General features: G+C 37.0%; 1 protein-coding gene across 1 annotated transcript; it reads left to right on the top strand.

The window, feature by feature from the left end:
- Positions 1–1,438: 1,438 nt before the first annotated feature.
- LOC111911287 (berberine bridge enzyme-like 21) lies at positions 1,439–3,373 on the top strand. The gene has a single exon (XM_023907091.3). The coding sequence runs from the start codon at positions 1,477–1,479 to the stop codon at positions 3,130–3,132; it is 1,656 nt and encodes a 551-aa protein (XP_023762859.1). The 5' UTR covers positions 1,439–1,476; the 3' UTR covers positions 3,133–3,373.
- Positions 3,374–16,055: the final 12,682 nt, after the last annotated feature.

Here is a 16,055-nt window from a genome sequence, read left to right as displayed (position 1 = left end):
AACACTTTGGTAAGACATAAAAGATATGCTTCATTGAATCCAAGTATTGTATATCCTACCCATTGCTCTGGTTTGTTCCAAAGAGATCGAAAAATTGATAGATGGTAGAGGAAGTGTTACGTTCGTATAAAACCCTAAATCACTCCATCTATGTGTTGAGTTAACAGACGCGATGGAGGGAGATTGAAAAAGTTGAGCGGGAAATAAGATGAAATCCCTATATGTACAAAATATAAAAGAACTGGATCGTGGTTTTCTAAATTTTAAAGAGAAAATAGTGGCACAAATAAATATATGCTAATTTCTAAATTTAGTGGCACAAAGATGAGTCATTAAAAATTTGTTACATTAAATGTAATTTTGTTTGTTGTGTTTTAGTAGCATGTTAATTTAATAGGCCATTAATAGATATGAAAATTAGTGTTATAAAATATAAAGTGTTACTATATTTATTAAAAGTTATACCGACATAAGTAAAAGTGTCACTAAAAGTAGGTTATAGTGGCATAAAAACAAAGTGTCATTAAAACTTTGTGCCACTAAATGTAAATTTATTTGTAGTGAAAGGTGATGTTTTTTTTCAACAATGAGGATCAATGGTGTCAAACTTCCAAAATTATGACCACACATATAGAAAGGTGTATAATACATGGACCAAAACTGTAATTTACTCTAAAAACAATTTAAGCTGTCGACTATCTATATTGGTAAGTAATTCAATGATAATTATGACATATTTCCTACTTTGCACTATTTTTTCTTTGGTATATTATTATTATTATTATATACTATCGATTAAATGTAATGGATTTTTCAACCATGAGTATCAATTGTATCAATTTTCCAAAACTATGATCATGCATGTAGAAAGGTGTATAACACATGGACCAAAACTGTAATTTACTCAAAAAACAGTTTAAGTTGTTGACTATCTGTATTGGTAAGTAATTCAATGATAATTATGATATATTTCCTACTTTGCACTATGTTTATTATTATTATTATTATTATTATTATTATTATTATTATTATTATTATTTTGGTATATTATTGTATACTATCAATTAAATGTAAAAGAACTAAAATGGATAGTTAATTACGTGATGCATTTAATCGCCCATTGAGATTTGAGGGCACGCTCAAAAAGTCCAAAACAATGGACCACCGGTGAGTGGTGACTTGGTCCGCCGAATGTAATTAGATTTAGATCCACTGATTATATGAGCCAATCATCGGCCGGCGCCGGCGCACCATGAGTACATTCCGTGTGGCTCCATTTGATCGAACCCGTTGACCATTTTGCACATTCCTAAATATCTTAACTTTAAGCATTTTGACACGTTCGTGTAGAATTTCTCTTTCTTACACATAAAAACACACTGTTGGCATATATCCCATATAATATATATTCCCACAAGTGTATTGTATTACTATAAATATCAAGGCAATCACCTCATTGTAGAACACAACATAATCATGTCTCCAATTATGCTTTTTTCAATCATCTTCTTCCTTTGTTCTTTTTCTTGTTTTCCCCTCAATATAGGAGCTGCTGATTCTAAATCGATATACGAATCATTCCTTCAATGCCTCACATTACAACCACCTCAACACGTCCCCACATTCTCCGCCATTGTTTACAGCTCCGCCTTTAACTCCACCTCCTACACCACCGTCTTACAAGAATACATCAAAAACCGCCGGTTCAACAGCACTTCCACACCAAAACCCGTCCTAATCATCACTCCGACTAAAGAATCTCACGTACAGGCTACCATAATCTGCGCCAAGAAACTCGGTGTTCAGATCAAGATTCGGAGTGGTGGGCATGATTATGAAGGAATATCGTATATTTCATCAGAAAAGGATTTCATCGTGCTTGACATGTTTAATTTCCGTGATGTTAATGTCAATATCGCTACTGAAACTGCGGTTGTTGAAGCCGGAGCTCAGTTGGGTGAACTGTATTACCGGATATGGGAAAAGAGTAGAGTGCATGGGTTCCCCGCCGGAGTGTGTCCGACGGTGGGAGTTGGTGGACATCTAAGCGGCGGTGGTTATGGTACCATGCTTCGGAAATACGGGTTATCAGTTGATCACGTGATTGATGCCCGGATCGTTGATGCTAAAGGCCGGATTTTGAATCGGAAAACAATGGGTGAGGATCTTTTCTGGGCCATACGTGGCGGCGGAGGCGGCAGCTTTGGTGTTATATTATCCTACACCGTGAAATTAGTTCCGGTGCCGGCGGTTAATACTGTTTTCAGGATAACGAAAACGGTGGCAGAAAACGCGACGGACCTCGTTTATAAATGGCAGTTAGCTGTGCCTCACATCGACGATCGTTTATTTATCCGAGTTCTTTTGCAACCGGTGACAGTGAATAAACTAAAAACAGGTCGAGCTTCATTTGTAGCTCATTTCTTGGGTGATTCCGACGCATTGTTGGCTATAATGAACAAAAACTTCCCGGAATTGGGTTTGAAGAAAGAGGATTGTCTGGAAGTAAGCTGGGTTCAGTCGGTACTTTACTGGTCCAACTTCGATGTCAACACGACGGCGGTGGAGATCCTCCTCAATCGCCACTCCGATAACGTTAACTTTTTGAAACGAAAGTCCGATTACGTGCAAACCCCGATACCAAAATCTGGGATGAAGTCGATATTCAACAAGTTGGTTGAATTAGGTAAGATTGGTTTAGTGTTCAACCCTTACGGCGGGAAAATGAATGAACTTCCGGCGGACGCTACTCCATTCCCCCACCGTGCCGGAAACCTGTTCAAGATCCAGTACTCTGTGAACTGGAACGACAATGATCCGGAACTGGAGAAAAACTACCTTAATCAGTCAAAGGTTTTGTATAAGTTCATGACAAAGTATGTATCGAAGAATCCAAGAGGTGCATTCTTGAACTACAGAGATCTGGACATCGGCGTTATGGCAGGAACCGGAAAGAATGGTTACAACTCCGGCAAGGTTTACGGGGAGAAGTATTTCATGGGGAACTTTAACAGACTAGTGATGGTGAAGACTGCTGTTGATCCAGATAATTTCTTTAGGAATGAACAAAGCATTCCTACTCTTCCCGGAAAAAGCACAGGCAAGCCGAGGAAGATGACGACTTTAACTTAGAATCTAATTATCTAATTTTGTGTGTCCTATTAACGAAAGAAACTATTTTTTTTATGTATCAATGCTGGAAATCGAATCTGATGTACGCCATATGTGGCTTTGAATAGGAAATTTGATTTGAATTTTATTTTGTAGGCACATGTTTGGTAAAGAAAATGTGGTATCTATATTCATGTAGGCATATAAATGTATTGCTATTCAAATAATCCATGAATAGGAGACTGGAATATGATTTGATGTATTCAAAGCTAGCAAAGCTCCAAACATAAAAAAACATCGAAAAGAACAATATCAAGTAAATAACAAATAAACAATCCACATCACACAAGGTTGATGAATCATGACCTATAACGTCCATAACTATATTGATACAGCCAAATCAAGAAAATGAACGTAAAAGAATCATGATTGACAATTTATATATGACCAACAGCGTAATTTGGTGATACACATCAGTTCCTATTCACAACCATTCGAGAATTGAGAATCACAAGATGAAGAAGCCGTATCACGAGTTCTATGCGGCTTGGCTACGATTTTTTGTGGGCTCAGTATCTCGCATGTTGGCCATTGGTTCTATACTTGATGGTTTTCTCTTTGGTTTAGTTATTGCTTCCCAATCTTGACTACTACCGTGTAGAATGAGTGATGGAGGATATATTTGTTCAACAAAAATGTCTTACTTGTCTTGGGGTAATATGTTGGCTACCGGATCATCATCATTGTATGTTGAGGTGTGGTATGCTATATATTATTTGTATATCTAATTGGAATAAGGATGGGAACTTTGGTATATCTAATTGGAAGATAATTTGTTTTACCGCTAATTGGTATTATTTGGTCGGTTTTGCTCTCGAGCAACATGAACAATGTTCGCCACCATAAGAGCTTGAGGAAATGAGATGATGTGCATTAAATCAACTGTGGTTAGGCACAGGAGATAACATTATTGGCCAAATTTGTACATAGTCTATTGTCTAGGGTATTTGGTATAAGATCAAGGAGTCATATTTGAAGAATTCACTAGCTAAAATGTTAGTTTTTTTAAAGTTAATTTTCTATTACAATTTGAGGGAAGTACCAAGTATTAAGAACCAATTGACTATACTTGAGAGTCTCGTCATGAGATCCAAGGAAACAAGTTTGAAGCATGACATTGATCATTTAGCTCTAGTTTTATTACTTTCACTTCCTGCTAGATATACCGATTTTGTTAATAGCCTAATATATGGTTGGGAAGCCATAACACTAATTTATTTGAAGACTTACATCCTCATTAAGGATTCAAAGATGCACACACATGGGTAGGTCTAGTTATGTTCTTATTGATAGTGGCTGTATTCATGCCTTGTATGTTAAATATGGTTTGGGCATATAAGAGTCTAGTAAAAAAGGTAATACTTATGGGTGTTCCAAATTGTGAAAGCTCACTAAGGGAAGTTTATCAGAGTAAACGTGTAAGCCATTCTTGTCAAAATGACTATTTTGTAGCCATTTTTTGGAGATTTACAAAAAAAAGTTGAAAATGAGAATTGATAGCTCGTTTGTGACTATTTATGGTGAGGCTTTATGTGCATTAATGCATACTCTAGTGAAAAAATGTTTTGAGTACCAGCAACATTCGTAGTCTTTTGACTGGACTAAAAAAAACTTTTGTTTGACCGATGATTGTATATGTGGTTCAAAGTTCCGCTTTTTGCTAATTAAACGTATCTTGTTATCATTTCCATCGCAACAAATATTGGCTCCGTGTTTGTTTAGATCATCTTGAGTATTTTGAACTACCTTGACTTTGGAGATTGTTTTATGGTAAATATAGGATCATTTCGTGTTCAGCTAACTATGAGTTATTTGTAAGTTTTGTAAGTTACAATTATATGCATTTTTGTTTTCGTCCTTATTTTGTATCAGTTCTCGCACGCCAAACTTGAAGCATACAAATTGTATTTGTGTGCTACATGTAAGTTATCCTGGTTATCGATCGAGGAGGAGAATTCCATTTGTTTAGAGGTTTCTTCATTGGGGGGATTTCTTAGAGGTCTTATGATCTTATCACCCATTTGCCTAGAGAAGTTGGCTGAACTTTAGGTGTTTGTCCTATTTCAAATAAGGATATTGTTTGACAAATGAAATATATGAAGTTAATTTATGATTGTTCAAGTGCATAACACAAACAATTATGGAATAACTCTCCAAATGTATTGAGAAAATAAACTCAAAACTCAATTGTTACAGCATAGTTCCATGACTCGGTATCTATACATGTTTTTATACTCCTAGACTACCAAACTTGTAGAATAAGAATAAGACTAGGAAACTTAAAACCAACTTGCTTAAGCCCCAAGAAATTGGATCCTAGAGTCCTACTTGATTTAGGAATTCCAACAATCACCCTCTAATTTCTAAGTCCTTATAGAAATGTATTCAATCTAGACCAAGGTCTTCATCTCCTTGAGCTTTGTTCGAGCTAGTGGATTTGTCTGAATGTGTGCCTTCTGTTCTTCACCAAGAATGTACTCCACCTCCACTTGTTCGTTTTCAACACCATTACAAATGAAGTGGTATCTTGTGTTTATGTGCTTACTTCTTCCGTGAAAAACATGATTTTTCGTGAGCTCTATTGCAGACATATTATTCACCTTTAAGACCACCTTTTCTTGAGGTGCTTTCATGAATTTGCCTAACAGATCTTGAAGTCATACATTAGCTGCCATGAACTTTGTCTCACAAGATGACAATGCAACTGTATCTTGCTTTTGTGAACACCATGTTATCGGGGATGACCCATAATGACCAGTTGTACTTTTTTCGTCATCTGGATCAATATTGTGATTGTTGTCACTATAGCCAACAAGCTTCTTTTGCCCAGTCCTCTCATACTTTATTTCATGTGTAGTTGTCCTTCGTAGTTACCTTAAAATTTGTTTGATTGCAAAACCATGTGATTCTCTTAGACTTTGCATATATTGGCTTATAACTCCAACCGAAAATGCCATATCGGGTCTTGTTTGCAAGAGATACCTTAAACACCCTACCACCTTCCTGTATTGATTTGGATCAATTTCTTGAACATCTTCAACCTTTGTCAACTTTCTTCTAGGTTCCATTGAAATGTGGGTTGGATTGACATCATGTAAACTGACTTCTTTTAAGATTCGTTAAGCATAAGCTTCTTGACTAATTGTAATTCCAATTTCTTCTTGCTTAACTTCTATGCCAAGGTAGTAAGTCGACTTTCCAAGATCTAGCATATCAAAATTCTTTGACATTTCGATCTTGAATCTTCTAATCATACTTAAGCATGTACCTGTAACAAACAAGTCATCAACATAAACTGCCAAAAATAGTATAGTAGTCCCCTCATTTTTCCGGTACACTGATGGTTCTTTCTTACACCTTTGAAATTTCATATTCTTTAAAATTCCAACAAGCTTCATATTCCATGCTCTAGATGCTTGTCTTAGACCATATAGTGCCTTCGTGAGTTAATATACCTTATGCTAATTTCATTTCTTTACATATCATTCCGGTTGTGTTACATAGACGGTTTCTTTCAATTCTCCATATAAGAATGTCCTCTTGACATATAAATAATGAAATTCCCATCCGTTAACAGCAGCTATGGCTATAAGAAAATGAATTGTTTCAATTCGAGCCACAGGAGAAAATACTTTTTGAAAAGTGCAAACGTTGTTGTTGCACGTAACCTTTAGCAACTAACCTTGCTTTGTACTTGTTAATCATGCCATCCACATTCTTCTTTATTTTGAACACCCATTTAAGTTCAATTGCTTTGCTTTTATCCCTGTAGGCTTCTCCACAAACTTCCATGTATTCTTATTTATTGATTCAATTTCTGCATTCATAGCTTTGACCCACTCCGACTACTTATTTGCCTCTTCAACCGTTGTTGGTTCATCACTAGTTGCTAATAGAAGTTCATCGAGTTCATCAAGATCAAGTACATAATCTTGAAATCGTTTTGGAGGTATAATTGTTCTTGAAGACCATTATAAACCAGTCACTATTTACGTTTCTTGTTGTAATGTGTTTTGTTCATTATTTGATGAACTTGGTTGATCTTCATCTTCTTTCTCATTCGATTCAAACTCTGTTTCATTGTTTTGATCTATCGTATATGAGTCGTCGTTAGCTTCGATATTTTGGTTGTCGCATGTTGTCGTGAATGAACCCAATTCTTCAAAATTGGTTCCCGATTCGGAACCAAGGTGTACAAGTGGTCTTGATCTTGCATCCAACTTCTTTAGATTCACCGATTCTACTTTTGCTGTTTTGTATATACGAGACACCCAAATATATGAACAGTTTCTAAATTCGGCATCTTTTTCTTGATTTTTTTGTATTGAGTTTCATCAACTAGGACTCTTGTGTACACGCGACTTATCAAAATTTTCAATTGATTTACTTCTTCTCCCCACGAGTAGTTTGGAACTTTCATAGCCTTCATCATGCTTCTTGTCATATCCGTAAGTGTCTGGTTTCTTCATTCCACCACCCCGTTTTGTTGAGGTGTGAATGGTGCAGTAAGATGCCATTTTATGCCATGTTGATCACAAAAATTGTAAATTTCGAGTGATGTGAATTCTCCACCTCGATCACTTCTAAAAGTATTCAAAGTCTTTCCCATTTCATTCTCCACCAAAGCTTTGAATTTATTGAAGAGTGCAAATGCTTCACTCTTTTCTTTCATTAGATAAATCCACATGTATCATGAGAAATAATCAATTAATGTGAAAATGTACTTGTTTCCTCCCATGGTAGTTGGAGTAATCGGTCCATATAGATCACCATGTATTAGATCTAATGGTTGATTCGCTTTGTATTTTGTCATAGTGGGGAACGATTTCCTAGTTTGCTTTCCCACCAAGCAAGATTCACATAATTGATTCTCATGATTGAAGTGTGGTAACCCTTTGACTAGACCTTTCTTTGACATTAATTTTACTGACTCGAAATTAATGTGCCCAAGTCTTGCATGCCACCTCCATGTATTCTCACTTAGATTTGAGTGAAGACAAATAGGAATTCAAATTGTCAATTTTGTCTTGTAGAGACGAGTTGGAGTTCTTTGAACCTTCATAAGCAAGCAATTTTTTTCATCGTGCATCGTTAGATAATTGTCTTTCATCCAAATTTTGCATCCGACTTCCGTTGCTTGTCCAAGGCTAATGATGTTAGTCTTGAGATCAGGTATGTAATAGATCCCCGTCATCAATCGTTGTTGCCCCGACTTTCCTTGAAAGAGAATTGCACCTTTTCCTTTAATCTTCACACAAAAGTTATCTCCAACTTTAGCCCGCCCAGTTATCCCGTCATGTCACAACTAGCATTTATGCCTAGGAAATTCTATCCATGGATGATTAACTCTCAATGTATCTTGTAATTCAAAGTTAGATGATTTACATATTATTCATTTAGAAACAACTATTCGAATCAAAACTCATTCATGAAGCCCTAAGCCTCAGTATACTACACTCACTTAACTATGGGTTGTAACCCAAACTTTTCCCAATTCAAACCTTTATTGGGCCAGGAATCATTTATTGGGCCTAATGAACCAATAAACTCTCAACATGATTCTTTTGGGCTAAGAATCCTCATTTGGGCCCTAATTGGACCCACATTCATTAAACTATAACATTTTGGGCCATAAGAATTTATGGGCCTCATTGGGCCGTAAACAGCATTCTTGAACCTTATAAAGCTGTAAACCCAATTCCTTTATCATTTTTGGGTCGTAAACCCATAAAGACGGCCCTTTCATATCAGGCCTTATAATTTCAAGAACATTCAATATAAGCCCAAAACACTCTTTTCTTTCACCTTTTCTTCCCATTCTCAGTTCTATAAAAAAATGTGGAAATGGCTAGATTTGTGACACCTCCATATTGCTTTGCATGTAAACATGCATTTTACCCCACAAATATCTATCAAGATAACAATTAACCACTAAGTATTACCTAAACTTCTCTCTCCCCTTCTCTTCTTCTAGTCTCGGCCAAAACCACCACCCCATCACCTTCATTTTTACTCTCACACTCACCCAAAATTCTCTCTAGAGCTCTCAAGAAAATCTCATTTCCCTCTCAAATTCATGGGTACTTGTGTGGTGTTCAAGAACACTTTATCAAAGATCATCACTTTTGGGTAAGCTAATCTGTAAACAAGATGATTAACTTCATTTTATGATAAATCATTCACTCTTTAACACTCCATTTCATGATCCATGCTCATAAAATCTCCTAAAATTCGAAGATCTCATCAAGAGGTGTGCTAGGCCGAAAACTCCTCAAACTTCTTCAGAAACCGAACCCATCAACTCAATGTGAGTTCATACCCCCTATTTTCGGTTTTACTATGTTTTGGGGGAGGATACAAGTTGCTTTGTGTAGATCTATGTGTTTATGCTTGATTATATGTGTTTCCATGTTATATGTTGTGCTTATGGGTTGGAACTTCATAAATCTCAATATATCTACTAAAATATGGTGATATTGGTAAACTAAAACACTCCATGCAACTTATTATGAGGATGAAAGGATTAAAAACATGTTAAGGATATGTGAAACTAAGAAAAATCATGTAAAGGGCCAAAAATTTACAAAATAAACAAAAGTGAGGAATTCTTATGTATCTCACGGTTTTGAGAGGACCAAAATGGTTCATTTTTAAATAAAAATGGATTTTTATGAAGTTCATAGTTTTATAAGGGCCAAAAGTGTAAATTTTCACAAAATGGGCCTCAAATTGGGATCACGGTTTATTAGGCTAAATTTGTAAATTTTGACTTTTGTGGATTTAATTGTCATTTCAAACAAATTTAGGCCAAAAATGTTAAGTTGAGGTCAAAAGGGCTAGAAATGCCAATTCCATTAAACTTGGGCCGAAAATGTCAATTTCATAAAACTGGGCCGAAAATGTTATTTCTACTAAAAGTGGGCTAAACATGTCATCTTATTTTGAAACATGCCCTAAATGTGAACTTTTGGTCTTAAGGGACTTAAAGTGTCATTTTTACCAAAAATGTGCCTTAATTGTAAATTTTCAGTTTTATGGACCAAAAATGTCATTATTACAAAAAGTGGGCCCTTTTAAGTAATTTTGATAAACAATTGAATTTAAACAACCAACGTAATAACAAACGAACCAAATACGTCATTTACATTTTCAAATTGGGTCGGAATATACCTTACATGCTTATTGGGCCTGAGTCGCCTATTTGCATGTTTAAGTGGGCCTAGAATACATACTGCATGTTTATTGGGTCCATGTGGTCCAATATCATGTTTATTGGGCCTGGAATATACATTACAAGTTATATGGGCCTTTGTGGCCCATTTACATGATTGTTGGGCCTAATAAACTAAAAACATACATGGAAACAATATACACTGTGCAATTCAATATTCGCATAAATTCAGTTAAGACTATTGTGAGACATTTCGTTTGTTCACACCTATCCAGTGTACAACCGTAGCCTGTAGTTATAACCAGAGTCTCCTGTAGGGAGAGCGAGAGTTTGTGTATAGATCTATACGGGGGTGACACCCCACATCTGAGCTGTTCGCTACAGTTAGACGAGGCCAGTCTAGGGTGACAAACATTACCTTAAACAAGTCGGCCTTCGAAAAACGCGACGACAAGAGGATCAGTCATTATCAAGTATGGTTATAATGACTCACCTAGAGATTAACCCCCATTGTAAAATTTATGGAATACATAGACAGATTTATTTTGCGAAAACATACATACATACACTGGTTACCAGTCTTTAGGTTTAAGACCACAACATTTATTACAAGTAGAAAATATCAAATTTTCTGGGGAATCATACAATTATACAATATCATCTACTTACAACAGAAACTATCAGATTTTCTGGAATACTCGCTTTATACATTTTCAAAATAAGAAACACACATGCGTTAATACATGATTTGACACAATACTTCCAACCATTTTTACAGAAAATATCGGATTTTCTGGTGCTTACAAATTTATACAAAATCTTTTCATACCAGCATGCTTATGAACTCAGCAACATTATATATGTTAACTCGTTTTCAAAATAACTTGTATTCTCAGGAAATCGTTAAGTAGGTGGACATCAAGAATATGTGGAATTTGTTGCATTTTGTTGTTATTTTAAAACCTCATATTTTTGGGATGTAACATTTGTAAACAATTACAATGATGTAAACTCAGTATTGTTGTATTATTGTACGTGTGATAATGATGCTTGCCTTGTTTATATTATATTCACTGTGATGATATTACAAGATGAAGTCACCCAACCCCCCAAACATTTCTGTCGTTCCGGTTCAGGGGTGTGACACTCCATAGACCCCGAAAAAGAACGAATGATTTCCCATCATGTGATTACTTGCCCCGTTTTCAAGGTACCACACATCGTTTTCTTATGAGTTGTATTAAGACGGTACTACTTTTTCTTCATTTAAGAACACAATTTCATGAAGGAATATCGTTGCATCAGTAACACTATTCTCGAGAAGATTTTCCTCTTGTAACTTTTGGAGTTGTTCGGGACATTAAGATGCAAAGTGACCCGGTTTGTCATATCTATAGAAAATAATTTTAGAACGATCTTTCTTTTTTTTTTTTTTATCTTTTCACACCATATCATTAGTTGAATACGTATTTTGGACATTAGATGACCCTCCACTTCCTCCATTTTGATTGCCCTTTTCCTTTTCCATTTGAACCTTCAATCGTCCCTTATTGTTACCTTAATTCTTCTGATTTTGTTGGTCCTTTTTAGTGAACAACAATTTTGATTGATTGTTATCTTTGGAATCATCATCATTCACTCGTTCTCCATAGGCTTTTAGTCTTCCAACCACATATTCAAATATCGTGGCATTGAGATTTAATACTTGTTCAAGTGATGCAACAATATGTATGAAATTGGATCGAAGTAAGGTTTTAAGAAATTTTTTACAAGCTTGGATTCTTCAATTGTTTATCCTAGTGTTGTTACTTTTGATGTTATTTCGGACAACTTTTACCCTGTTCCGAATGGTTTCCAAATGCGGGGGGTGAACCGAAGATCGAGTATCATAAGGTTTAGCGCCTTTAGGAAAGATGGATTTAGACCCATTGGGTGTGGGTAAGGTAAGTTAGATTATCCTGGAGTTCGATTTTTGTTTTGAGGACAAGAGGTATATCGGTAAAGTATATGTTCGTTTTTGGATTTTATTTTGGAAACTTTTAAGGCAGGGATGAGTTGATAAAACTGTAGACCTTCTTGTTACCTTTCCATGGATATAAGGATCGTAGAAATCGGACTCCGAACGAAGAAGTTGGTGGTTTAAAGGGCATTGAAGGAAGTACGTAGGGCGTACTAATCTAAAAGGATTGTGGACCTTCCTGGAATACGTTAGGCATACTAGGAGGACACGGGGAGTACTCTAGCCAAATGAAAACCCTAGTTTTTAGGGTTTACACCCTATTTAAGTATCTTAAACTCACCTATAGGACATTTTAGACCGGCCTCCATATCTTCTAAACCCTAATTTCACCCTAGCCATTGTTTTGGTGCTTTTGAGCTCTTATGAAGAATTTTGGTGTGTTCTTACACATTTTGAGGTGGTAGAAGAAGATTGAAGACTCATTTCTTGGAGTGGAGCTCCGAGATCCAAAGTTAGCATCATCATTTCGTGGTATTTGAGGTATACACTTCTTAGCTTGACAACTCCTTGTGTAGATCTAGTTTGGGTTTGTTTATGGCATATTTTTTATCCTTTTGGCTGATCCTTGTCAGTAAAGGTTGTTTCAAAAGCTCAACCCTTAGATCTGGATTTTAGGGGTCCCTTATGCATAAAAATGCAACTTTATGTTGTATCTTGACCCATGCATGTATTAAGACCTTTGTTAAGCTATTTTTGAGCCCTTGAGCCACATTAGGCCATGCATGCATGTAAAGTTGCCAACTTTGCGTGATAAGTAGCCTTAGAGAATCTGATCTGGGAATTTGGCACTTTGTCTTAGCCGATTAAGTGCTTATTGGAGTGAAAAGGTGGTCTGGGAGTACGATGAGCATACCCAGCTGGTATGCTGCGCATACTAACCCCAAACGGAGTATGCTTAGTGTATGAGCTGAGTACGCCCCGCGTACTCAGCAGATGGAAGTTTGGGCTTGGTGTTCTACGTTTGGGCCATTAGTTGGGTTTTCTTAGTTTAGGGCTTGTTGGGCTATTAGACTTCTATCTTGGGCTTCTGGTTTGTATTTTCGGCTCCTTTGGATTTACGCCCATGTTGGCTTTGGGGCTGAATTTGAAAGATTGGGTCATGTTGAGCTTTGGCATATCATTTAGGATTTGGGCCTTGGAAGTAGATAAGTTGGGCCTTGGCTTTGGGCCAAGTGAGACGAAGTGTAGAATGGTGTCTTACCCTGGTTATGGGCTAAGTAGCTTAAACCGTTGGTTATGGGTCAGAATCCAATTAATAATTGGATGCCATTTGATGATTGATAGCGCGAGGATTCTCTGGTCCAACAGTCAGAGATTTATTCGAGTGTTTTAGAAGCTAGAGGTGTGTCACCTCATTGTACTCGTTTGTCGAAGGCACCAATGTTGCCCACTAGATTTTGTTATGTTAGATGTCTTTGTGACTCTTGCATGGTATGTTAGGCTAGGCCCATTTGTATGTTGGGTTAGGCCCATTGTTTGACGAGTTAGTCCTATTTGTATGTTGGGCTAGGCCCATTTGTATGTTGGGCTAGGCCCATGGAACAGAAGGGCTAGGCCCATTGTACATTACGTAGGTGTTAATTGTCTTTGTGACTTTTGCATTTGTATGATCGGGCTAGGACCATTATGGTGGGTTAGGCCTAATATGCGAGTTGGTCCTATGCCCAATGGTATGTATGGTATGTGGTATTTTTGGGAACTCACTAAGCTTTATGCTTACGGATTTAATGGTTATGGTTTTAGGTACTTCCGGATCGAAGGGAAGGGCCCAGCTTGATCGCAGCGCATCCACCCATGTTTCGCATTATGATGGTTTTAGGATTGTACTCTAATAATTGTTTTCTTATAAAGTACCTTTCAATATTAAGAGAAAAGATAATAAATGTTTAACTTAAAGTTAATTAATGTTTTGGTTGAATTAAAAATGAAATTTTTACCTCATAATTTTTGGGACTTTACAAGGTTGTATCAGAGCCTTGGTTTGAGGGATTTAGGCACACTCTCTGGTATGTCTGAACTCAAACTGAGGAATTGATAATCTTTTGGAAGAAAAGTAGTTTCTAAAAAAAATTAAAAAAGGGAATAAATTTCTAAAAGGATTTTATAAAGACAAAAGGGATGGTGCATGCAATCAACCGAGCTCAAGTAAATGATTCCCAAAATTCCCATACATGTTTGTTATATTTATATATTATGAGAATTGCATGCTAGGATAAGGCTAGGGATAATTTCAGGAATTGCATGATAGATTTTCCTGATATGTGATGTCTTGTAGCCTAGGGAGCGTTGGATTCTATGTTAGATTGAGAATATGTACTGGTATCAATAATTGCTAAGTGTATGCTTTAGAGCTTGTATACGGTTAGGAACATATAGCCCTAACATGATTGACTTGGCCATATTGTTTGTTCATCGTTTAGTTGTGGTCCTAGGGTAGAGTATTTTATTCGACGGTCTATTTGATCTTGTATTGTGTATAATTTGCATGTATAAGGCAACCGGCAGTGAGGTGGAAGTTTCTAATTTGAGTTTGAATGTTCTTTGGTTATTCTATGGATTGGAGTGCTACTACACAAACGTTGCTTGCTTTGTGCTTTGTGGAACTCTTAAGTGATGTGAGTTAGCTATTAAGTGAATATGTTAAGTCACATGTGACAAAGGTTGAATAATCTCAGAGTGAGGGATTTGACCATATTATGCAGCTCTTGTTTGAGTCTAATCATTGTAGGGATGAGTCTTTTACTCGAAGGATTATTTAAGCTTTGTTGCATGTGATTGTATTCGACATTATGGGGAGTTCTTTGGCAGCTGATAGCAGGGTGATGTTGGAAACCTTGGAAAGCCTAAGAAGTGCTTCAGTAGATTTAGTTACATTGTTTAGCCAGTATTTGGAGTATCAGTTTGAGAAGGTGACTTAAAGGATTCGGGATGATTCTTGAGGAAAGTATGGATAGGTGTGAAAGGTAGTATTAGGCCCGTACTACTGAAAGTACAGGATCCATACTTGAATCAGGGAGAATCTTGGAGAATCTAGGAAGCCAGTGGGATGAGGATTCTTGAGTATGTTCTGATCATTTGCATGTTGTTTTTCAGTATGGTGATGAGTGCTTAAGAAGGAAGTTCAGGTTCGGGTTCAGGCTCAGGTGCAGGTACCGAGTCGATTGATGAGCGGATGCAGGAGTTCATCTAGGCGGAGATTACCCGCGGTATCTTAGAGCAGACTTCTGTGATTTTTGGCATGGTCAAGGAGGGGATTTTGGAGATTTTGGATGAGCGTCTGGGCGCATGCATTCCGCACTAAGGTTATGGCTTTTGTTAGAGCTCGCACTCTTTCTTTCTGTGAGTTATGTGCTTTTTGAGCTCTCAAGTTCTATTTCGAGAAGGACCCCGTTACCAATAGGAGATGGTTAGTGGATGTGGCTAACACTTCAAGACGAGTTTCTGCTCCGAGGGGTCGAAGGTCAAATTTGCCTCCTATCTTCTGAAGGACAAAGCCTGAGGTCGACGAGAGGAGGTAGACTTCACTTTGGTAGGTGAAGCCCTGGAGATGACGACTTGGGATGAGTTTGTGACCGAATTTAGGGCCAAGTTTGCACCATCTATTGAGGTGCAACAGCTAGCAAGGGAGTTTCGGGACCTTCGCTAGACGACTAAGATTGTGGCAGAGATCATTGCCAAGTTATGGGAGAGGGC

This window comes from Lactuca sativa, chromosome 8 (assembly GCF_002870075.4).
Source record: "Lactuca sativa cultivar Salinas chromosome 8, Lsat_Salinas_v11, whole genome shotgun sequence".
Classification (NCBI taxonomy): Eukaryota; Viridiplantae; Streptophyta; class Magnoliopsida; order Asterales; family Asteraceae; genus Lactuca; species Lactuca sativa.
This window is presented reverse-complemented; position numbering and strand designations above follow the sequence as displayed.